We start from the raw sequence: 26,540 nt of genomic DNA, 5'->3' as shown, positions 1-26,540 counted from the left end.
ATATCATTCGTAAAAATATTGACCAGATCACAGACGCCTGCACTTAATTTTGCCATTTTTTTAAATACAACCAGGAGAGGCATAAATGATGCTCTAAAACGCTATCTCCGCGGAGCTTGGGGGGGGGGGCTTCGCCCTCTGGACCTGCTGGGGGCCTTAAGCGGCCCCAGACCCCTGCCGTAATTTTGCCTACACTTCAATTTGGCCTCAGCTACGCGCCTGTTCGGAACATGACAAAAACTCCCGATTGTACGAATTTTTGAACTGCTATATCTTCATTTAAGGCAAGCTGACCAATATTTTAGAAGCTTTTTTCAATGCCTTTATACTTGGGAATATTTCAGTAAAATTTCATGAAATTCCTAAAAACAGAACTGGTTAGTGGTTAGTTAGTCTTTAAATATGTCTCTGTTTATTTTTGTTTGTTTGTTTATATCTATATATATATATATATATATATATATATATATATATATAGATAAGTTTGCTGATTAGTAATATCAGACTTATTGTTTTTATTCCTTTTCTTTGCCTTTTTTATTGGGCAGAAAAGACTAGTGTTCTCCCCTGTTGGGACTGTTGACCCCTTATTAGGCCAACCTTTGTTTTAGGAAATTGCTCAGTTTTCATGTTTGTATTATGTTGATATTGTTCTTTTTATAGCACAATACATGTATATACGATATGTCTTTTGTTGAATATTTCTTCAGGTTTTATATTATTTTCTCCTCAAAAATTTTTACTTGAAATTCTTAGAAAAAAATTCACAAATATCATTTGTGTTTTTTGCAAATCGGTCCAAGTCCCAGAATGAGTAGATCATAAAACCCTTTTTCTTTCGAAGATGCATGTTGTTGCACGTTTAAATTGTTCTCTTGTTGCAGTGAACCATCAAATCAATCAGAATTTTAGGATTTTCATGGAATCTTAGATCATATAATTTTTTACATCATAGGTTATTTAAATTGTTTAAGACTTGATTGTACTTTTAAGTTCTTATCAAAAACATTGTACGTAATCATCTCATTTGTTTTAATTGATAAACTTTTACGATTAAATTCGTGTTTATGGTTTGACATTGGTCTGTTCTCCTACATGTATACTACAACGGCTTGTCCTAGCAAGTTATATCATACATTATCTTGGAAAAATTAATAATATAGCTTTTAAAATTGAGTTATCCTCCTTTGTTAACAGAAATATCCCACTAAAATATTAAGTTGGTTTTTTTTTCAAAAAGAAAGTTATTCATTACTACACTTTCTCTCATTACAATCAGCATGCATTCAAAGTTAATGTCATAATTAAGAATCATTGAGAATGACTGTTCGCAGAAAAAAATTCTAACCCATCACTGAGTAACCTTTGCACCGTTGAAAGTCGTATTTTAAAATATATTCATTAAAGTTCGAAACCTTGAATTCCGCTATTTCTGATTTATTCATTACTGACAATACAAAAACCAAAAAAGGTGAATCTTTTATTTGGACCCTTTGTTGTGGCACCACCAAAACTTTATCGTCTTGAATAAGTACATTGTATACTAAACGTGTGTGACTATATTAGAATATGATAAATGATGTAACGCCTTGAATATGTTATTGGCAAAACAACTGATTTAGCATACCTAAAAACTTTAGATTGAACTACAGCACTAAATATATTGGGAAAGACATGTGTTTTCGACGGCGGGTATCGAACCTAAATACTCCAGGAATCGTATGCAGTTTGAAACACCTAAAATAATTAAATTTGTCTTCACCATCTTTTATCTTTGCTATAAAGTTCAAAATAGTACATTGGATATATTGAATGAAATTCAAAAATAATAAAGCATGTTTTTTTTTTAATTTGAGTTTGAAAGTAAGTGTGTTGTATGTTTGGGTAAGTCTTTATTTTCTATTTTTCAAACAGCAATTATACATAAAAGATACAATTAAAGCTGTAATAGTGACCACCCCTATAACTTTGTATTAGCGTCCGATTTTTCTAAGTCTCTTGGAAAAACATTATCATTGTCTATAGTCTTTTCTTTCCTCTCCGAGTCGTCCTCTTTTATATAAAGAGTTCTGTCATAACCTCCTCTTTTCATTGTCATAGGATTTTTGACCGAAAACTTGACAAACTTAAAGTTAAAAAAATACGATAAACATTAAACAAATTGTTAAAATTGGCAAAGAAAAAAAACTTTTGAAAAAAAAAGTTTATGCTGCTACTCATGTTATGCATTTAAGGTCATCACTAACATACTTAACAGTAATAAATAACAGATTTTGGTATTGTGTATTTTGATATAAATTTGCATTTTATGTGAAATATAAAAACATTTTATACCCTATTATCCAGTTGATAGCCAGTTCTTTTGAAATGTACATGAAATTTTTTTTAAATATTACATGTATCATGAAAATCGTTGACTAGATAAAATCTTGCTGTTTTGTTCTATTTTTCTTTCTGTTTGCTTCTGTAAATCCTTGTTAATTATCTCAAGTTATAAGTAGAGTTCTACAAGGTTTTGACGTAACAAAATATTTTTTTCCTTTGGAGGTTGATGTTCATTTGTTTCATTTTTCATAAGAGAAGATAACTCTCTTTCTTTGCTATTTATAGGGATAGTCAACCTAGCCGATATTTTCATTTGATAGTATTTGCATTCAATTATGAAAAACAATAAAGGAATGACTTTTATATATGTGTGTGGTTTTGTTTTGTTTTTTTTTCTTTGGTATATGAAGCAATTACCTCAATCACACGGTGAATACTAAATCACCAAGGTAGGAGATCATTCTAAAAGTGTGCACCACGAGCATTGAGATTATTTCAAAAAGACCGAAAAAAATAACAGTCATTCCATGTAATTTAATTTTAGTATCAAAAGTTAACGAGTAAATCATCAAAAAAGGTTGATGACGTCACAGTCACCTAACACAATTTGGTCTATGAGGTAATGGACAATTTTTTGTATCCAATCAAAAAGCGTGTTAAATTTAACATTAAAATACTACGAGTATGTTTACAAAACAGCATTGCACTTACATCATGATGACGAACTCCGAAGTGTAGTCGTTTCCTAATTTTGTCAGGTAGGAATGGAAAAATTTGATCAAATATTGGACATATAAGTCCAGGGTGTATTGTTTCAGGTTTAGTTGAACCTACAAATATAAGCCGTTTTTTAAACAGAACTGTTGACTATTTTCAAAACGTTTCTTCTACTAGAGGGTTATATTTGTTTTGTTTATACTCTTTGCATTGATCTTATTTTCATTTTTGTCAATTTAAATATTTTGTCTATTTAAATATTAAATGTACTCGAATGGACAAATACATAAACAATATTGTTCTATTTAATCTGTCCATGCAGACGTTTAGCACATTATTCGTCTCTATGTAGAGTCGGGTTTGGTTTTCGAAAATAATCATGACGTCATTTTATTGATTACAAGTGTCTTAATTATTTAATTTACACTTCGCAACATGACAAATTATTTCATTCAATGAAACCACTCAGTAGATTATCACCAAATTTTAGCATTAGTATCATTGAGCATAAACTTTAAAGAATTGTGTCGATTAGCCGTTGCTATTTTGACCACAGAAGTCTATTCACCTATGTCTTCATTTATTTCAAACACTATATGAAATACTACTTTAACCCTGTCAGGTTAACAACAAAATTACCGAACCCTAATCCGATTCATAATTAAGTCAAATCCAAAATCTGACAAAATAGATATTACAGCACTGGAGCAGCTGGCCCGCAATGGTCCTGACTTGGTACAGGCGCACTTCAAACGACATGGTACGTTAAATCTAGGTTTTACAGTGGTGATCAAAAAGCATTTGCGTGCTATTGTCACAATCGGTAAATCAGCAGTCAAGAGCAAGAGTTTAAGCTTTATGACGAATTCGCATTAGACTCATTGTCCTTTAAAGACTACATTTATCAGGTTAAGCAAATTTGACTCTCTACACTCTCTAGTTTCTCATACTCATCTGAATTTCCAACCTAGAAACTTGTATAATAAGTGCAAGAACGAAAGTCTGTTTAAACTTGTAACTTTAACATACATAAGATGTGCATCACTTGGTCATTTGAAGACCTAAATGTTTAATTTTTAAAATCGAATGCAATTGTAAAAAAAGTTTGAAGTGCCTATGATATAACTATACCGTTTAAGTGACTCCATACCTGTGATAAAACTGACTATTAATCCAACTACAACACACACTAATGTACCTAATCCAGTGTACCATATGTACGACATTTTGTACAAAACAAATGGTCTGAAAACACAATACAATGGTGACACATACACTAACTTGACAGATATTTGTTTTTAGACACATTCCTCATTAAATTTATCGATCGAATAATTCTTTGTAAAGCATTTAAGAAAATAACCGAGTACATAATTGAAGTTCAAATATATTAAAATTTTTCTAGGGTTGGCTTTAAGCTTTATACATTTTATTTCATTTATGAATCTTCATATGATGTGGTTCTAGTTCTTAAGAGGTAATAGGATTTTTGGAACGCTAAACATGTAGGTTTATCTGTTGTTTTGTGGTTCCGATGTAGTTTTCGTTCTGTAAGATGTATTATAATCAATAATCAGTATAAACAACTACATTTGTTTGTGTTTGTATTAATATGTTGGGAACTAATTTAGTTCTTATGGGACTACTTTTAAACATATCTTTATCGACTTACTCAGTTGTTTCCGAAATTTGTTTAGGTTCTGTTGTCAAAACAGTTGCGACTGTGGTTGTTGCCATAGTGATAGAAGAGTTCAAACGGCAACCTTCTATTGTCAGGGATGATGGTAACGTCACGACAACTTTGTTGATCAATGAACCTAACCCAAGCCAACAGTTGAACCCAGTTGCTATCAGAAGACCAAACAATCCACCCTGTTTGTATAAGATATAATGCTTTTTTTAGTTTTTGTTGATAAATGTTTCTAACTAATTTTCCTTATCTACTTTATTATAAATGATGGCAGAAGTCTGTGGTCTTCTTGGAAGAGTGGTTTCTCCTCTCACTATAACGGATCAAGACGTTTTGTAAAATACAGAAAGTTTGCAGTTGCAATTTCTATTACATTTAATTTAGAAATTGAAATATCCTTTTCAATAAAGCAAAGTACTCTTTCAAATGCGGCTTAAAGCCAAGATGCTACTTAAAAAATGATTGCCATATTGTCAATTCGTTAATGTGATGAAACAAGTGTAAGAAAATCAATTAAATTAAATAAATGTGCCCACCGCAAACAAGTAAAGTCAGTCATACAATTTAATCATGAGCTTTTTGTTAGTAGAGTGTATTTGGTCAAGAGTATGAAATCTACTGTTGATCAAATTAATAAAACTAGGCGATGCCCGCGAAATCGCGGCCGATTGAGCAAAGTGTGAACACGGTACTAATTTGAGAAAGTCAAACAAAATGAATAATCGCTGTAAAGGATGTACGATCGATCATCTAATATACATCAATGGTGTACGAAATAACCTTTTCAAAGTCGGGATCGTAATAGTTTTAACAACCAAAGAAAAAAAAACAATGCCACCCGGAAGTTGAATGGTGCGTCCCTAAGCAAAGTTTCATATCCTCATGCCAATGCACTTTCCTGAACAAATTGGTTCAATCTGCGATTAAGAAGCTGTTTTACTGGTCCCAGATTCAATTTGACCAAGGGGAGGAGCTGATGGTTTAGGAGGACGATGACGACACCGATAAACGTGAAGAGAAGACTTTAAAAGTTGATATAGCCCGTTGAGGGAAAAACAAACTCCATCACAATACACTTGCAATAAACAATCTGACTGCTCCAGACATGCGTTGCATCAATGACGTGTTTTTGCAGCGATCGATTAATTCAAGATAAGCAGTCTCTACCTATAAGCCTAGTGGAATTAGTTGGTTATTATGAGGCTTCGCCCAAGTTTTCACTTCATGGCCAGTGGGCAGTAGGGGAGTAACCTTGATTTCTAATTTATAGAATTCTGCTTATGTGCACGTTACAGGGGTCCTTGTTGGTGTAGTTTGAAGTTGTTACCGTTTTATTTATTGTTGAAAACCCTCATACAACATCAAGACGCAGAAGAGGCATTAAAGCCCTGTTCCTTGATATCGGTTATTTTCAATGTATCGTGTGAGTTATTTGCAGACGCACATTCACTCCGTTACCACCCTTTTATACATATATACAAATATGTGATCAATACCAATTGGCCATATGTGGACTTATTAGCTCGTATTGTTTTAATTGTTGAAATGGCAAGAACAGTCGAAAGGGGACTTTCTACAATGTTTTCCTCTTATTCTGAGAAATGTTGCGCCCAATAATGCTTTCAAGTAGGTTATCAATGCCCGGACACTAACAGACGGACACTCAACTGATTTTTTTATGCATAATAAAGATTAGCCTTCATTCACACTTAATCCGAACTGTGTATTTTAGTCGAACATAACTTTTTATCATACAATGTACAATGTAATAAGAGAACGACAACTACATGTACACTGTAAGCTTTTCAGACTTGGTACTACATATAAATGTGTGAAAGTGTCATTTCCTGTTTTGTTTTTTTTTGTTTTTTTTTGTGACTGATGTTCCAGTCGCTTGTTTTGTTTTTTATTGGGGTAGGGGTTGTGGAGTAGGAGGGAAGGGGAGCTGGGTTGAATATCCTTTAAAAATTCTGAAAGTTCTGCTTCACCAAGTTGAAAGGTCATAATAAATTCTTAAATTTTAAATAATTCAATATTTTACCCAAAACATTGGGTAGGGGGTTTACCAGTCATGCCAGTTTGCACATAAAAAGGGGGAGGGGTCCGGACTTTGGGAGCAGATGTTTACACATAGAAGGGGGGAATGTATATTTCGACACGTTCTACGCCTTTCCATGTCTGGAAGTTTTGCACCTCAGAAAAATGGCAGATGTCGTTTAATTAAGCAAAATAATGAACGTACAATATTCATGTAAACATGATCCGTACAGTACATCGATTGAACATGCGCGAAAGCGTATTATAACACAAATAAACGAAAACAAACAAGACAAAAAAGTTAAATTAAAAGCAAACCTCTCCGTCGAAGGTCAGGTATGGTTACTTAATAAAATCAGTTGATGTGCATTAAAAAGTTAGAACTGACTGTAATGTCTTGACTTAATTCCATGTGTACCAGTGTTATATCGTACTTATCAATGTTAACGTAACTGTAACTAACCCACTTATTAGCCCATGGGAACAGCATTCCCAGTGTAAAGAGTCCAAGTACAGGTCCTCCGAGTGCTCCAGTAACGGTTAAGCATGCCTAAAAATTAATTAACGGTTTGTTATCTATCAATATGCATTAAGATGACAATTGAAATTAAAAAAAGGACGTGACCTCAAGTATCCTAACAATCATCTTTTCCTATATTACAAACAAGACAGAAATGAAAAAAAATAATACTTTTGCCACGATAATAAATGACTTCAGTTTTATATATTTTAACATGGTCAAGGTCATATGATAGTTATAAGGAGTACTTCATGCCGCATTTTCATCCACAGATATATTCTTGGTTCAGCTAGCATAACCAGAATATTTACCTAACTCGTACTATGGTGTAAGAACATTTGTCATATTATACACAGAATAAATAAAATGTTCCCCGGAAAGAAACTGAGTGCCCTTATCTGTACGTTGGGCAAACTAAACAGTTCGCTACCAAAAACTCAAAGTTCAAACAGGTAAGGGCCCGATTTTATATTAAAATATTAAGTTGAGATTTGCCTCAAATCCTTGAATTTTTTCCTTAAATATCATTTTTCAAGCAATCTGATTGGTCGAAATATCAGTTTAGGAAATATTTGAGGAAATCCTCAATTTGAGATTTTTATGACACCTAAGTCAAACAAATAAAATAACAGTAAAACAGTCTCTAGATACCCCATGGCACATAAATGGTCCAGTATTCACACCTCATTTCTATGTATTTACCAAAATTTTCGAATCATATAACAAAATAAAAGTTATATAGAATTCGAATTAATGAAAATACGAACATAACACGTAAGTATCAGTTGTTGGTTTTTGTAAGTTTTATTCTGATCCGAAGACTTTTGCAATCCCTTGGACTGCTAAATATGATAATACATGTAAGCACAACACAGGTAAGGGCCGAATGATCAATAAAATCAATAAAACTAACATAACTCTACCTACTGTTAAAATTGAAGCATCAAGTTTTGACAATAAGTAAGCTGCTGCTAGACTAATACCCCCACCTATAAGAACTACAATAAAATAATTAGGTCTTAATCATTGAATTGCACCTTAGCTAACAATTGAATTGTGCATATGCGAATTAAATAATCCATCTGCAGTAATAGACGTTGACAAATAACATTGTGTGCTGTGTGCACTGGTCCTGTAATACAGTAAAACCTGTCCTTACCGAATATTGAATAAACTGTAAGCCTGTCTAAATCATAAAGTTTAAAATTTCAATTTTTAAATATATGTATATATAAACAGTCCGTACCGAACACCTTCCTGAACACACACACCCCAAAAAAAATATATCAATTCTACACTCCACGTCTGACGCTTCCGTATTTTTCGATATATCTAAAAGGGGGTCGGTTTAGACAGAATTCTTTGTATTTCAATATGGAACAAATGAGTGCATATTAACAGTAATACAAAACTGTAAAACATGAACACCCATACACATATTATCTATCGATCTTTGTTTTTGATAAAAATACAGTTTAGAAAAACATTTATTGACATGCAGATAAAGATTACTACTGTAAACGTATGAATTTTCGCTATTTTTGCAGTGGACTGAAAAGCACGAAAAATACTCCTCATGAAAATGTTTTTTAAACACAATGTAATACTAATCATTTTTTGAAACCGAGAAAATTGATACGTGCTAATATGCTCATTTGACAAATCCGCGAAAATTAGCAAAAGCGAAAATTAATACGTTTACAGTATACAATCCAAACCTATTATCTTAGAGATGACAGTTCTGGTCGTTGATGGCATATTTGGTGCACATTGTAATATCAAATCTTTTAGAATTACAGCAGACAGGCCATTTAGACATGATGACACAGTGCTAGGAACATAAATTAAACAAATAAGAAAACCTTTTGTCAATTTTCCATAGAATAGTACCATATTACGAGGCGATATTCATTTAACAGAACTAGAACCCATCAAAAGGGGTTTATAGAGAATGTATGACCTGATCACTAGAATTATTATAGATAGTGAATTGCTACACGTAGGTGAATATTATATATATATATATATATATATATATATATATATATATATATATATATATATATATATATATATATATATATTCAAAGTAGGAAAGTTAATGTCCTAAAATTTAATTTTGTTTTATTTATTTATTGATAACTTAAGACAGTTTTACCTTAAACTACCACTAAATATACATGATATAACCAATCCTGGAAGACCGGGTAAGTGTCCAACCAAATCCATTGTCATTAACGGTAACAACTGAAAATTATATATTATATAAAAATAAGTAATTTAGATAATATCAGGAATGCGAAGGACATTCTATCAAATCTAACTGCTTCAACGTCACATTGAAAAGCACCTAGGTAATGCAGAACACAAAATTGCAAGGCAAGCCATGGAATAAAAGGTTATGATAAACACTTATTCTATGGTAAAATTACAAATTTCCCAGATCGACACAAAGCGTAAAGGTGTGTATTAAACTTTGACATGGATCAGTGAAAAATACAGACTTATGGAACTGTTTTGTGATATTTTCTTGGACCTTCGGGTTACCTATTTTTTATTTTTGCAATATTGTTTCATATCTTAACGTTATTGATTATGGAATATCAAATGTTTTGTTATTATTGTTTTATAATAAATTGATATTTGAGTTTGTTTTCACCATTGCATTTTGCAGTTTCACATTAGCAACGCACCGGTGACTCGAGTTATTTTGGTGAAATATTTGTAGTAGTGCATGTCTGATTACTGTAAGTTTTACAACTTACATTAGTATTAAACTTGATAGGTTGTAGTGCAGTCAGCACGATGAGTTTATGCCGCACACAAAACGTACTAAGTATGTGAAAGAGTAATCAAGGGAACCAAGGTTGTAGCGGTAATAAAAAAAGAATGTAATCCAGGGTGCAAAGACCAGATATGGAAAACAGACACACAACAAAGAACACAAAGTAACTAAAATTATACATACAAAGTAACAAAAGTTAATGAGTAACTTAGACTCCACTAAAAACTGGGAGCATGGACCAGGTTTTCTAGTATGGTATTGCAAATTTCGTTATATTGTGTTCCAAGGAGTAACCTCTCATCAGCAGCATTTGAACAAAAACATAGGAAGGTCTAAATCTTAAAATAACTGCATACAAGAACTACATAAATTCAAAATTTTCGGAAAAGGTAGCCATCAACAAGATATTCTACCATGTGCAATAAGAGATCCAAAGAAATGAAGCCTCAGATTTCTAAGGATTTTGAAAGGATGAGTGTACATAAGGCTCTGTAGTTCCCAAATTTTAGTGGAGTCCGAGTTGCTGAATTACTTTTGTTATTTTGTATGTAGTATTTTGGTTATCGTAGGTTATTTGTTGTGTGTGTCTGTTTCCATGGCTGGTCTCTGTTCCTGGATTACATTCTTTTGATTTCCGCTATAATCTTGGTTCCCTTGAATACTCTTTAGCACCTAGTAGAAATAAAATTATCTCCTTTATCATCAGTTCCAATATTCATTTTTAATGAATCAAACTGTAAAGTCTATTTATGGTTACGACAAATTAATGAAACAAAAACTTTTGTGAGCAATGCTCCAGTATCATTGAATAAAGTTAAAACAGTTATATCTTTGTTATTGTTTAACACTCTTCGTCTGGCATACCCGTTAGTAGTGATATGGACCAAGAAAACGGGCAATTAATCCACATTTTGTGACATTTCAATCACCATCATTTACTATTCTATTATTGCTTTAAAAAACCATACACTAAAACTGTTTGCTTGCTTCTGATCATTTTGATTGCCTGTTATGTTATCATGACTGCAGTCTAACTGTTTAATGGATTGTAACATTTTTTTTTCATTTATATGCCTGGAAGAAAGTTTGGTTTATTCTGATCTGAAAGGAATTCGAATTTCTCCTGTTTGTTTAACATATTTCTATCGTCCGCTAATGACAACGATGTCAATGTCATCATTGTATCTTTTATAAGGGTATAATGAAGCGGTCCCATTTTTTGTTATTGATCGTCAATACCAGATAATCGGTTCGGTTGCTTTCAGTACTTTTGATTTCCACATATCAGCTAATCAATAGAATGTTATGATTTATTGCTGATATGCTATGTTATGTGACAATACGTAATTATACACACGGCATGTATACCAGTATCACAAGAACCACAACTCGCCTACAGTATTTCTATTTATAAATTATCTTGCTAGGTGACTGGAATACGTTTCCACGATCAAGATTTTATACAAACCGTCAATAGACAAAAGGGAACGTTTATTATCGAAATAGTAATAATAATAATAATAATAACAATAATAATAATGATATATTATTCATATTGACCAATGCCTTCAATCTGACCCATTTATCATAATTACAAGATCTATATACCATCATAATACCGTCACTATGACTACTTTGACAAGGTTGACATTTATTTGGTACATAATCTTTCATTTACAAATCTTTGACAAGACTGGCAGACGTTTTTCTCATCTTACTCAAACCAAGTCATATTACGATATCATGTCGAACGTTATTCTCTTTTCTCTGGTTCATAACTCACATATTTGATGTAGAAGTTCTTTAGAAACTGGCTTTCTATTTCACGTGAAAGCAGGTAATGCGACACACAAATTCAATTTTCTTCATTTCTGAAGGCAGGCGGAGGGCCTCTTAAATGCTGAATAGAATGTTTTTTTCCATCAAAACACACAGACTATTAGTCTTATAATCGCAAACTAAAAGCTGGACACAAATGGTATCCTCAAATGCTTAATAGGATGGCATAACCATTATAAATCCACTTTCTTTTACTGACATGTCACGTGTATATTCTAACCACAACACATGTACTTCAAATAGTTCGCGGCAAGACTTTGCTATAATAACCTGGTACCCAATAACCCATGCGACATTATCGTCGCAAGGAGACCTCTATCAACCACCGGGGGACGCGCCTGGGTTGATCAAGAGACGGAATGTACTTTCCAGGAGTTGTTTTCTTACATATTGCAAAGCGCAATACATCATAACTAAGCTAAGGAACCAATCATTTAGTCACACAGGACACATTTAACTAAACTGACATACGCAAACACTTCGTAACAGAAGATTCGAGTAAATATTTTCACTAGATCGATGAGCAATAAAATTCGACGACAAACTAATATATTGTTGTTAAAAACTGGGTATTTCAACAACAGTACATTTTTGAATAACCCGGATAGCACTTCAAAACAATATTTCAAAGGCATAAAATGTGCTAACAAACAAAAGAGGTTTAAACAAATGAAGTAAGTATTTACTTTTATTTTATATATACGTTCCTCATTTTTTGTGCGACTAAGAAATTCGGGTAACAGTTCAGATAAATTACGTGTTCGTTTTTTAAATTATTTTTTTTTTATGTTATAAGAGGTATAAAATACGAAAGAAATGTTCGCAATTGTAAAATAGACTGTAGCAAAAAGATTTTCTTAGAAACAGAGATAGAAAGAGTAATCAAGGGAACCAAGGTTATAGCGGTAATCAAAATAATGTCATCCAGGGACAAAGACCAGAAATGGAAAATAATCATACACAACAAAGAACATAAAGTAACTAAAATCATACATACAAAGTAACAAAAGCAAATGAGCAACCCGGACTAAATCTAAATTTACTGCCAAATATCATCAGGAAAATCATAGCATAAAATCCGTATGATAAACATAATATTCGGGAGTTATGCTGCACTATTTTTGTGCCAAAAGTGGAGGAATTGCACTTAGTGTTTGACATAAACGATAATTTTAAGTTTAAAAAAACTAAAACATTGTTGTATTACCAATGTCCTGATTCCACTTTAAAAACTTTATTTTGTCAGCCAAAGCAATCATTCCTTCTGCAATTTTAAGAGCAGGCCTGAGATAGTTCTGTTATATGTTGTAATAATATTTGTGACAACTCGGAGACATTATTTTAATTTTGTGTATTCCGATGATTGACTAATACTTACTTGATCAGGACTGCGAACAATACCTGCAGTTACAGGATCGCACGTGCTGTAGTAGGCGAACATAACTACACCAACCAGACAAACCAATGTTACGATTGAACTTATACATATTAAACTTATCCACAGGGATCTGGATAAATATAAAACAACATGTTTTATTTTATACAAAAGTGCTTTTCAAAGCTTCTACTGGTTTATAACAATTGTATTAAACATGCATATCATTCCAAGCAAAGAGTAATTGTTTCAATAATGTAAAATGTGGTTACATTACCGCAGAAACCTTTTTTTATTAGTTGTAATAAATATTTGGAAAATACACCTAAGTATTACAAAAAAGCAATTATATTATTAATATCAATTCTGGCTCGTGAAGATGTTTTTTTCTTAAAGCAACTTATCCTATTGTATGTTCTGAATCCATTGTCATTTTAATGGTCATGGTTCATGGTCACAAATTAATTTTTTAATAAAACTATTTTCAATTTCAAGCAGAATGCAATTATTCATGGTATGATGACGATTGTATCGGAATCTAGATAGTTTAATTTCTTTACTCAACTAAACTGGTAGGACTTCTTCAAATCATATGTTAAAGGTATACACACGTAGACCATGGGTCAGCATAACCCCCTTAGAGGGAATTTTTGTGGACGTGTGTGGCGTTCATTATTGATGTATTTGAAACACATTTCTGTGTATTTTTCCAAAATGTAAATGCAGCCCTAGCTCAGTATTAAGGAAAAAGCAATGGCTGTGACTTGAAAATAACAAAAATGGCAAAAACTACATATACAACAAATTGTTAGACACCATTTAAAAGTTTTTGAACAGTTCATTGATTTTATTTACAAAATTATAGTCAAAAAGTGAACAAGTAAACCCTGCCCTAGAATTTTAGATTGAGAATTCATCAAACTTGGTGATTATCTTGAGACGGTGTACACCGACACCCCTTAATAGAAAGTTTTTTGCAAGCTGGCATAGTTTTGACGCGTTGTTTCATTCAAATAAATTTTCATGTTTGTTTAAATATGACTGCAGCGTTGAACTTCAGATGGAGGTTGCATGAATACCCCCACCCCCATCTCAGGTAATTTTAGTGATCGTATATGTACGTAGTCCATTAATTTGTTATGCTTATCATTACAAATAAGACTATAAAACTCATTTCACCACGTATGAGTTATAAATATTGGCCTCTTTGGATAGTGTTTTTTTTTATGAAATGTTATGCTAAAAATCAATATAATTGAAGACCTGAGTCCCTCCATTTTCCACTAAATAACAGTCAAGACGTTACAAATTTCCATTAATATGCTGTAATCGAAAAAAAATATTATAAGGATGAAACTTGTTATGAAATTACAATATTAAAGTGAGCTAAAGCTGATATTTCATTTGAAATGGGAACCTAATAAAGAGGGTAAATGATGATGATGATGATGACTAGTCAGTACATTAGATATTTTATACATGAGTCTGCTCTGTTTTTGAATATCATTTCTTTTTAATTTTGATCATTTAAATAATAACTCACGTGAATTCAGTAGAAAGAGACAAACTCATTTCATGGATATGATTTTGTTTTTAATTTTTCACATTAAAGAACCTAAAATTGCTCATTTGATGAGTCATTCCTTCAAAAACAAAATCAAGTTCCTTATGGTAAATTCTAAAGATTCAAGATGATGGCTGCAAAGACATATACGAAATGCCTTTTTTAAAATAAAAAAAAATGGGTAACATTAGTTAGTGTGTATATGTTTGAGAATCAATCATGTTGTGTCGAAAACATAAAGTAATCATCAAATATTTATCATAAATGAGATTAAATATATAATGTTATTTCAGAATAAAAATGCTTGTGGTGCATTTAGTGGATTTTTATCATTGTAGAAAAAAAGAACATTTGGTGGCAAAACAGAGAAAAAAAAAACATTTCACTGCAAACTTTATAAAATCTGAAAATTGCCTTTTTTTTAGCTTAGGAATTTTCTGCCCTTTAAAACTTTTTATTAGAACTAAATGTATCATAATCATTCATTTTTTGTTAACTTTTAGCGTATATTAGCCAAAAAATGTTTGGTGTCGATTAGTCGATTTTTAAAGGGCATGGGGTAAAATTTCAACTTCAGCATATGATAGAACTTTGCTAAAATTTTATGAAAGATCTGTTGTGTCCGTCCATATCTGGATAGAAAAGCAACGATGATTTGATTATCCAATAGAATTTCTTATTCTCAAAAGCCCTCTTAAAATATTGATTGAGATAAAAAAAAAAACTTTTGAAATATTAACAATAATTTTTCCTTAAATCTCAGTCGTCCTCAACATAAAGATAAGTATAAAAACTTTCACTGAATTGCAAACAAAACACATACAATTTAGCTTTAGCCAATGACGGAAAACAAACAGCTCTTTGAACTTGTGCTTGATTGATGCCATACACTCCGGTCCACATTAACCCACCTCCAATGATAACATTCCAAAACGAATGACGGACTGTTGGATTCGGGTCCATTCTACAATTTATAATTGATATTCATAATTCATTTATCGACAGAATTTTTTTTGCGCAGTTATTGTGAAATAAAGAAACGCATTAAATGTTAAAATTCAAAGAATTAATAGAATAAAAAAAATGGAAAGAGTATCGATTACTTTCTACTGTCTTGCTAAGGAAACGCGATTAGTGGAATGAAACTGTATTATTTACGAAACGAAATTAAAGTAGTTAAAGATGACCTACATGAAAAATTTGATTCGATCATACTGCTCTGCAATCCTCCAGGCCTCCCCTAAACCCCCGATTTTTAAGCAACATGAAACCAATAGTACACTAATTCCAGTAAACATAATCAAGACTTGTAGTGTGTCTGTCCATACGACTGCTTTCATGCCACCCTTTAAAAAAATATATATATAACCAAATAGAAAGAAATTGGTAGCTTTATTTCAGCTATGACTACGTTGTTTATACAACAAAGGACAGTGCAATCAAATACTTCCGCTAGGAAAATTTACATAATAGAAAAACAAAGCTTTATCTGCTTGAAAGAAATGCTTAAACTACCAACTTAATGTAATAAACTATTGAAGATATATGTTTTCTACAATGATCTGAATATTATTCAAAATATTGAATCATTTGGATTGTTAATGGTATTTCTGGTATTTTAAAATTATTTCCCAAAGTTAAGATATTTTCTTTATTTCGATGTTAGATACATCTGTTTATCCTCTATTCAACATTGTTTAACTGGAATAAAATAACAGCTCAGTTTAAACATATGAAATTGAATTTTGTAAAGAAGGAAATAAAATCAAACCCAACAAATGAGCAACGATGTTAACATTAAGTGTAACATAGATAATCATTGTGTGTTGTGTGTATTTGCCCTAATTTTTATACAGTTATCTTTTCAAGGAAGATAACTCACCAGTGTTGTATACAAGGTACAAACCAATGTGACTGAAACTATGGAAACCCATATATTTATTCCTGCAACTAAAAATATTCATTGTCAGAAGTTTTGTTTTGTCAGTAATTAATTTCTTTGTCAAAATTTCATGAGTTTGTTATATTTTTTGTTGACTCAGATTCCTTCAAATCATACCAGTCTAAAGAGTAATCAAGGGAACCGAGATTCTAGCGGAAATCAAAAGGAGTAGTCCAAGGAAAAGACCAGACACACAGAACAAAGAACTTAAAATTACCAAAATAATACATACAAAGCAGCAAAATGAAATGAGCAAGTCCTTTAAAAAGTAGAAGTATGGACCAGGTGCATCGGTAGGGTAAGTGTCCTTCGCTTTTCCAAAAACACCCGCCGAGTTGCTCATAAATGTCAATTCCGGGGTAGACGAAAGAGGAAAGGAAAACTATGATATGTTGAACAACTTACATCTGCAGCGTTTGTTACAGGTTGTCCGGTATGTTTTTATTTGAGAAAAATAACTCCGATCCTTTACGTCAATTCTGTACCCATATCAATGTGACAAACACTAGAGGATACATGGCCTTGAAAATAAGGTTTTGTTTAAAGATGACATACTATACATGGAAAAATATTAATTGCTACTACCATAGCTGAATTCAATTTTTAAGGAAACGTATCCTGTTTTTTGTATTTGCCATGAAGAACTTTTGCAAATGGTATATCGATAGATTTGACATTATACTTATTATCATTATATTACATTTATGTCAACCATGATACATACCAGCATTCAAAGCAAGTGACGGTCCGTATATAACAAACGCCATATAGATCATCTATGGATAAATTAAAAAATATGTTATATGTTTAATGAGGTAATTTTTAGAATTGAGAGGTGTCATTCAATTTTACCACATACGTAATAAACTGTTTGAGCAGGTTAAGCAGGCTATTGTTATTTTACGTTTATTTTATCAACCTTAATGGCAATCTCCACCAATTTAGTGAATCAAATTGAAAAAAAATTCGGAAAACGACTTTCAAATTTGGCACTTGATAGATATGTATAAATGAATAAAAGGTAGACTTACTGTCCCTACTAAATGCATGATACATGTAAGAAGCCGGACTATCCTCCCAAATCTCATGCTAATGTACTGCAGCAGCAACAATAAAATAAAAACAAACTTAAACAACATTTATTTAAACTGACATAAAATGCTTGGATGATTCCTTTAATATACACTTTGTTAATATTTGTGAACATGTACTAGTTTTTGTGGTCAATAGACAAATAAATAACCAACCAATATGCACATCGTACGTTCTTAATGAATATGTCAAAGAGAAACAATTGATTGATTGATTGTTGGAGTTTAACGTCCGAGCAGCAATATTTCAGCTATATTCAGACGATGAACATGAAATGGACGATAAAATGAACATGAAAAAAAAATGGGATGGGACACAAGGATGATAGGGTCAACAAATTTTGATTGCCACAAGACAAAAAGGCCTACAAGAGTTTCTTTCTAATGGAAGCTTAACATTTATATAGCATTCATTTCTTTTATTGTACTTTAAACCATATTACTACATACAGGACAAGCTAAAATCAGATTAGTATAATTTTATTCACCAATATTTCTTTACAAACCAAGGAAGTAGAAGATATGATTGTCTAGTGTTAGGTAAGGGAAATGTTTTATTGTGAGAACCAATGATTAAACGTATCTTTTTAGAAGGTTACTACTAAATAAAAAAGAGGAGCCACTTGCCAAGTCCTTTAATTTCATGTGTATTTCTTGTATCACTGAATACTCTGGTTTCTTTGTTATTTTGGTTAATGTTTGTTCTTTGTTGTTTTTATGTTCCCTCTTTTGTCCTTGGGTTAAATTCTTTTGATAACCGTTCGAATTCTGCTTCCTTTGGTATTCTTTTTTAAAGGTTCTGTGCATTTAATCTACACAGATTAAATTAAAAGTAAAGTGCGACTGATATACCTTTTTCTGCTTCATACCATAGATGAGGAAGAAAACTTCTTGAAATCAACACGACATGACAACTGTGATATCATTTTGACTTTCAATTGTAAACTTCCCCGTTTGTAGTGGAAAATATACAAGTTCCGTAGTTTTGGAGAAAAATGTCGAGTGATTTGTCAACAATCTTCTGACGCATAGGTATAATCAGTCGTTGACGATATCATCAGTATATACAGATGGAGATGACATATTTATTAGGAAAGAATGGAGGGTACACTTTATCACTATATTGGTGCGAATGTAAGTTTGGTGGTGTCCACATTTTTCGACAAATAAACGAAAAAGAAACAAATATGGTGGGACACAACAAACTCACTATGTATAATTTAAATCAAAAGACTTAAATACGTTCACAGATCAACGAATGTTATTTAACAAGTGTAAATATATATTAAAGTAAGATTTCAAAGTAATAAAATTCACGGTAACAGATATTCTTTCAAGTATGGTGAAATGGAGTTGGAGCCACGATATCAATTTGGATGAGAAATTTTGGAGGGTGTGGATATTTATTTGAGAAGTACATTTTTCAATACAATTTTATGTTCGGTATTTTACAGATACCAAGCTTATGTCTGTTTATGCAAATTAACTAAATACCAGTCTGAGCAAAAGAAGACAATGAGGTAAAAATACTAGAATAATGCAAAAAATCTCTACGTCTTTTTCTTCATGTGCACCTTATACACATTTTACCTGATTCTTAAACAGAAAATTACTGAAACATCAATAATGTCATTTATGTATGCATGAAGTATAGTAAATTGCTGTTTTTGTTTTGTTCATGCTAAGTCTGCTTAATTAGAAACATATAAGACCATGATAAACCAAATTGCACATTTATGTTATTTTTTTTTTTATAAATATGGCAAGTTCCTTCATGCAGAATAAGGATACATATATGTTGCAATTATTACATGTAAAGGAAAACGCTGTTATCACTTTAAAACAGTAAATAAATAGGAAAATTTTAATTTCAATTTTTAAGACTGAGGAGTGAATCAAGGAATTTTGTAAATGGAGGGAAGTTCCAGGCTCAGTTGCTCATTTCTGCAAAAAAAAACCAATTTACTATTATTTAATATAACATAGCAGGTTCAACAACCTAATGCCCTAGATCCGCACAACAATGTCTGGACAACAAAATATGTCCACATTTGACGCATTTGTAAACGTTTTTGACTGCAGTAAAATTAATATGCCTTTTTTATCTTTTTGCGGGAGGAGGTATGTTTAGTCCAGTTCATTGTCATATAAAACATATTCGGGGATACAATCACTTTGCGGTTATGGATGTTATGACAGTTACCAATATTTAAGTAGCTATCTTATAAAATAATTATATTATACTTATAGAACATAACTGGGGATCCAATCCAATTAAATATGCCATAACAACCCAAAATACTTAAGATTTCATTAAGGTTTAATGTATATTTGAAAAGGATATATGCATGCTTGCAAATTTACTTTTACGAAGGTATGCAAATTTAAGGTAAATTTATTCATGTGCACGTTTGAGAAAATGATCTTAGTGTAATACATTTTATTACCGTGAATGAAATGCTATAAAATATTTGACAAAATTTAACAACCAAATTTAGAAAAGCATGTCAAGAAATTGAGACGGAATAATTTCTTATTGAAAAATTCAATAAATTTTATCATTTTTCGAACTAAAAACAAATCGATTTTATACTCCTGTAGTTGTCCTTGACGATATTTAAATCAAGGTTCTTGCTTGTTTGATGATATCATTATTGTTATTTTAATTGACAGTCTCCCACCTCTTTCTATTCGTTCCTTCGTTGGTAGTATTATCATGGATGCTTAGTTTGATGATTTTTTTTTATTTGCGTATTTCACAAAAACCTTCAGCATATTCATCTATATCACTAGGAATATACGGGTTGCTGACACACTAAGGGCTTTTGAGTTATCTCATCTACCAATGATTTACCTATCTAGCGAATATATTGCAAAAATCCTGATTATTATGGACAATCAAGGCGCATTATGTCTAATCATTGACCAAATTTTTATCAGTAGGTCGAACGACTTAACTGTTGCTAGTAGAAGTAATATATTGGTTATTGGGAAAATGTTTTTAAGTAATAGTTTAAGTAAAAGTCATCTGTGTATTTCTGGTATAAGTCAATATATAACTCAATAAAATATAATTCTGTCAAAATGTAATTAAACACAACACATGTGCTTATTATTTTTCCAAAGGAAAGGTTTGCATGACATTTTTTTAAAACTTTGATAGAACATAAATTTCAGAGATTGTATAGGAGACAATGGTTGTGACATATTCATCATAACCTTTACATATATTATAAAATAGATGGAAAACAACGATATCGTTTATGAACTAAGAATGTTATTAAACCTTTGACCGAAGGAAAGGTGATTAGGTTAAGCACCAAAAACTGACATAATTATTAGAAACAAAACTTTACCTCATACACGCTAGTTACCCCAAGGTTGTAAAACACTGGGATGAAAATTAGGTTAGACAGCATTATGGCGATAAAAAATCCAAACACAATCAGCCAATACATTGAATTATATATGTATATCTCAGCTGGTGTTCCTAGAAGAGTAACAGCAGAAATAAAGCTCGCCATTAGAGATAGTGCTACTGGAAACACTGACAAATTTCGCCCACCCAGTAAATACTCATCTTCATTTTTGTATCGATCCTTTATGGCATAAAAAAGTCCGATTGCTGCCGATAATCCCAAGATAATACCAAATACAGCATAGTCATAAGTGTGAAAGTATTGCGAAGCACCAATCTCAAAATTGTAAAAATAAGTCCTGTTCCACATAATGTAAAAAAAAACAAACATGAACCATAAGAATTATATCAGTGTAAATGCAATAACACTGATATAATTTTTATCATGACAGCGTTTATAAAGTATTCAAATCCTACACAACCTCGGAAGATATATTTTTTTTAAATAAACGAAGCTTGATATTATTCGTTTTTAAGATGAGTAATTTACATTTCAGGTGAATGCATCATACGATCGTACGACACATTAAAATAAATGCACTAGTTCACTATTTTCACGGACCGAGGATAAATATTTTGCCGTTAAATGAGGACATGTTTATTGTTTTCAAAGTCGCTAATCCAACATAATAAACATACAATATGGTATGAATAAAGTTCAGTTAGGAATAATTTCCGCTAACCTGACGGAAATTGCGAAAACGATTGTTAAAATCTATTTTTCAATCCAAGATAGAATAAGAAAACCAAAATATTACTCATAGATTTACCTTCGCTATAATTAATTATCAAGAAACGTCACCAAACATAAGAAACACATGAAATTATTACCCGAAACTAGTGTTTTTGTTTATATATATATATATATCGGCATGTGATAAAACAGAATCTTAACATTAGTTCTGTTATTGCAGAAGTTATACCTCCTCATTAAACAAACAATCCGATCCATTCGCTCGAAAAGTAAGTGGAAATCTCTTTAGTAAAAGATCACAAAACGTGAGATTTCCAGTCCTTGCAGACTAAATTGATTTACCGATTACCTTGCACATCTCTTTGTTCAGATAGTCATGAAAACTCAGAATGTTCTAAGTAAGTTCAAAATGCTTTGGAGGTGTTGGTTCTAGAGAACTCATGATAACAAGAGGAAAAACAGTGTTACACGTTATGCTCACTTACTATTTCCGTCGCACTTTCGTTTTATTTTTTTATTTTTTTGTGTTTTTTTTTCTTATCTAGATTCCACAAAGTCATTGAAACAAAAATAGTGTTCACCTAGGTTGTTCTTTTATTATATTTTACCAAAATGTTTTATTATTTACCATAAAATAGTTCCATAGAATCTGCATATTTTCACCTTTATTTTCTTGATACTGTTAATTTAAACAGTTAATGCCGATTCAATCAAATCGTTAAATTTCACAGTGGTAAAACTTAAAATGGAAATTTTAAATGTTGAAATAAGCGACATTTCATGTCATTCCTTATAAGAGTACACACTGGCGAGACTTTTAATATAATGTGAATTTTTTGAATGAGTGCAAAATTAAATTCCAATTACTGATAAATGTGGAAGATTACACTTGATCGCATCATTCGCCCGTGTTTGTATTTATATAACAAACTATGCATTTAATACAGATATGCTCGTGGCCATAAATAATAGCAAAACGCAAAACTGTTTTACAGTTATTTTAGGTTAGCGTACAGATATGCTCGTAGCCATTAATAAAGGCAATACATAAAACTGTTTTTACAGTTATTTTAGGTTAGGATACAAATGAATATATCATACAAACTATTGGATTTATATCTTGAAAAAAAACTAGAAGTTCAGCAATGATGCTATTATAATGCAAATGAGTGTCTTTCAAAAATTGACAAGTTCGAAAAAGAAATTGCAAAAAACTTTGGATATATATTATTTAGAGTGTTGTTGGTAATAGTACTGTTATTACGGACACGTCTCACACAAACAGGAATATTTAAAATATTATATGTTTATTGTATATTTATTATGTTGGAAGAAAAATCGTATTATTAACCAAAAAGTCAAGTTGCATGATAAATTCACTATAGGTGCATCAACATGAGTCTCTTTATAAATCAATATTTAATTAAAACAGTTCGACCCCTGTTGAAGTCAAAAGTAATTATGCGCAGTTCACCTGTTGGTCTATCTTAATTGTATTTTCACAAATGACCAGGAAGACAAAAGGAAATAAACAGATAAAAATCGAACGTTTATAAGCATATATTGCTGTACTCAAGGAGGACCATGTTTGGCCAAAATATATCAATTAGATGTGTAAGTTCTCCTTTTTCGTTAAAATTCGGCTATTGCTAACTTATTTATTATTCATATTTGCACTTAATTCAAAAATATTCACAACTTCTATTTCTTTGTTTGTAGGTTTGACCGTTTTCCCAGAAAGTCATAAAATGCATCTGTATGTTTTAGTTGTTACAGTATGTAATAAGATATTTATTTGTCAAATGACGCACACCATAATTTAACCATTAATATTTCAAGCTAAATATAACTATCGAACATAATTTTGGGAGTAATGAAATAAATGATTATATCACATTTTCTACAAAGCAAAACATTAAGGGTTTTTACTAGTTTTCAAGGTTTGTTGTTGTTTTTTTTTATTTTAACTTAAAGATCTTCACTATAATATATTTAAAGTTGAGTTGTTCTTCTTTGTAAACAAACACATCGTGTTTAAATATTAAGTTGTTATATGTTTAAAGATATATGGTATCTTTTAAATTAGATATTCATTACTGATTAATTCCTTTTTTCTAAGTACTTGCATTAATTGATAGTTTCATTATGGAGATTTTGTATATGAAGCTTCTAAGTATTTATCAGTCGACAACAGAACGTTATATGTTTATGGAGTCAGCGAAAATGTGTCAATATAGCACAACACAAGTATGTATTTAAACAGAAAACATCGTCTATCATATTTACCAACAATTCTCTCTTACTTTCATTAAAAAGATGCAAAATATTATCTATTTGAAATATATTTATCACTGGGCTACAACGTATAAAAACGGGAATGTGTAAATGGAAAAGTTACAAAACGAAAACAAAAGCTTGACATGATTACATCAAAATAAAGAAAATGATAAAATTTGACATATAAAATCCTTTTTACATCATTGTATATTTTGATATGATTTTAAACACCCATTTATTTTCCTTTCCTCACACGTGGTTCCTACTCTTTACAAATTTGCATAAAATTCGGAATCCAAACCTCCAACACTAGTAGCTACCTCGGAGGGTACAATCGTCATAGTGACAGATCCTATCTCATACTATCGTAACCTAACTAAAATCTTTTCAAAATTCGTGTAATCTAAAACCTAGAGTATTACACTGGCGTTGTTCTTCTTAAAATTTGTTCCGGTGGCGGAGGAGGCATAGGTAAATGGTCACGTGTCATATGGTCGGTGTGATCACGTGGTAAATGTGTGTCAACAGTTGTTGATATAGTGTTCCTAGATGTTTCCCTTGGAAATGTATAATTAGATAGCTCATGCGATGTTGAATCTGATATAGGAGTATATGTGTAATAACTTTCGGATCTACTCATGGATGCATCTCTAGAACGTTCTCGTGAATGTGATCGGTCCCGATTTTGATTAGGTGGACGCCTATGGCGCCATCTATTTCCTTTATCATTGCATTCTACTTTCAACATTTGTTGCATTTTCTTTCGTTGTGAGTGTTTGTACCTAGTGATATACAGATATACTGAAAAAACACCAGCAAGTTCGGTTAAACCAAATGAACAGACCGCCATCATAAACGACGATCCATATTCATACTTAAACTTTGGGTCTTCCATTGGATTTTGTGGACCCTTATTCCCAACTTCTTCTGTAATACTGCCTATGTAGAGAATAATTCCTACTAACGTGCACAGACCTACAAAGAGTAAAGCTTAAAAAAACATATATCTCTAACATAGCATTTTTATAATACGAGTTACGCATCAAAAACAAACTAATTGCAATACCAAATACTTTCGCAGTGGCATTAATCATATGTGGATACCTAAAAATTCTAAAGATTTACTACAAGTCCTAAAATCCCGCAGTTTTTCGGAAATTAGTTCTCTCCAAACGTTTGACGTCTCAACTCTTTACATTACGTTTCCACATGATAAATTGATATTTCGTTTGAAAGGACTTATTCATGAATCGTTTTGCTGTTTCAAAAAATTATGTTGTTCTTGGTTACAAATCCACATATTTTTCTAGAACATCACAGAAGGGCAAAGTGTTCTACTCAGAAAAGCAGATTTGGGATATGCTTGATTTCCTCATTGATAATATCTTAGTCACATATGGAGGAGCTATTTTTCAATAGGTTGCAATTCCAATGAGCACTAACTGGCCGATTTGTCTTTATATTCATACGAGAGTGCATTTCTTCAGAACCTCGTAAAGAATAAAAATTATAAAGATGCTAAATCATTTAACTTTACATACAGATATATTGATGATGTTTTGGTCATCAACAACCCTTGTTTGGTAAATTGTTACCGTCAATATATCCACCAGAGCTCGAGAGAAAGGAGACTAGAGAAACAGCATATTCTGCATCTTATTTAGACCTACATCTCAAATTTGACAACGGTGGTCATCTCAGTACTAAGATTTATAAAAGAGACGCTAGAACAAGAACTAACTACTATGATTTCCTTGAACGCCATGAATATCTGCGTAACAGACTCCTGAATCAGGGGTTTGAGGAAATGCTTCTTCAAAGGTCTCTTACAGAATTTTTTTTAGATATCAGTCCTTAGTTGAAAAACACTTAGTTTTATTTAAAAAATAACAATGAGTAATGATTGTTTTTGTAAAATGTTCTTTCTGCTGATGTGACCACTGATTTACCAGTTATGACAAGATCATGCAAATGAATTTTAATCATCACTGGTATTGTCATGCCGCAATGGAAGAGGGAGGTTTGGCGCGCTGTAAAACCTAAATTTAACCCATCATTCCGTCTGAAGTGCCTGGACTAAGTCAGGAACATTGTGATACCAGCTGCTCCGGTGGGGTAATTTGTATTTTGCCAGATTTCTTTTAGACTTGACTTGGTTACTAACCGGATTAGTGTTTGATGATTTTTTCTACCTTTATTGTAACACAGATCACTTACAGTAGATACTGATCTACGTTCTAATTTACTGTTGCGATAACGATAGTTT

The 26,540-nt window shown here is 31.7% G+C and overlaps 2 protein-coding genes across 2 annotated transcripts in view; both read right to left on the bottom strand.

Annotated features, from left to right (window-relative positions):
• Positions 1 to 1,751: 1,751 nt before the first annotated feature.
• On the bottom strand, positions 1,752 to 21,720 carry LOC148620256 (sodium-coupled monocarboxylate transporter 1-like). The gene is made up of 15 exons (XM_088580992.1): positions 21,242 to 21,720; positions 17,826 to 17,891; positions 17,519 to 17,570; positions 16,735 to 16,802; positions 16,044 to 16,198; positions 15,676 to 15,816; positions 13,292 to 13,421; positions 9,448 to 9,536; positions 9,008 to 9,120; positions 8,217 to 8,287; positions 7,233 to 7,319; positions 4,715 to 4,914; positions 4,193 to 4,287; positions 3,037 to 3,155; positions 1,752 to 2,125 (listed from the first exon to the last, which is right to left on the bottom strand). Exons 1-15 carry the CDS (start codon positions 21,632 to 21,634, stop codon positions 1,961 to 1,963), a joined length of 1,944 nt encoding a protein of 647 aa, XP_088437118.1. The 5' UTR covers positions 21,635 to 21,720; the 3' UTR covers positions 1,752 to 1,960.
• A 2,579-nt stretch (positions 21,721 to 24,299) lies between these two features.
• LOC148620255 (voltage-dependent calcium channel gamma-5 subunit-like) overlaps positions 24,300 to 26,540 on the bottom strand; it is a 55,621-nt gene continuing 53,380 nt past the window's right edge. Inside the window, exon 4 of the mRNA XM_088580993.1 lies at positions 24,300 to 25,249. Within this exon, the coding sequence (XP_088437119.1) occupies positions 24,693 to 25,249 (557 nt within the window). The 3' untranslated portion in view covers positions 24,300 to 24,692. The remainder of the gene's footprint in view (positions 25,250 to 26,540) is intronic.

The sequence above is a fragment of the Perna viridis genome, chromosome 4, assembly GCF_037379345.1.
Source record: "Perna viridis isolate PV_CMFRI_1.1 ecotype Kerala chromosome 4, ASM3737934v1, whole genome shotgun sequence".
NCBI classification, from domain to species: Eukaryota; Metazoa; Mollusca; class Bivalvia; order Mytilida; family Mytilidae; genus Perna; species Perna viridis.
Note: the sequence above shows the minus strand (reverse complement) of the source record. Positions and strands in the feature narration are given on the sequence as shown.

Bases quoted from the DNA above. Each gene is read 5' to 3' on its own strand.
- LOC148620256 (XM_088580992.1), bottom strand. From the start codon at position 21,634: ATGTTTGTTTTTTTTTACATTATGTGGAACAGGACTTATTTTTACAAT. The intron at 15,817-16,043 runs GTAGGTCATCTT...TATAAATTGTAG, and splicing joins GATCGAATCAAATTTTTCAT to AATGGACCCGAATCCAACAG. The intron at 13,422-15,675 runs GTATGTGTTTTG...ATATTTATCCAG, and splicing joins TCATTGGCTAAAGCTAAATT to ATCCCTGTGGATAAGTTTAA.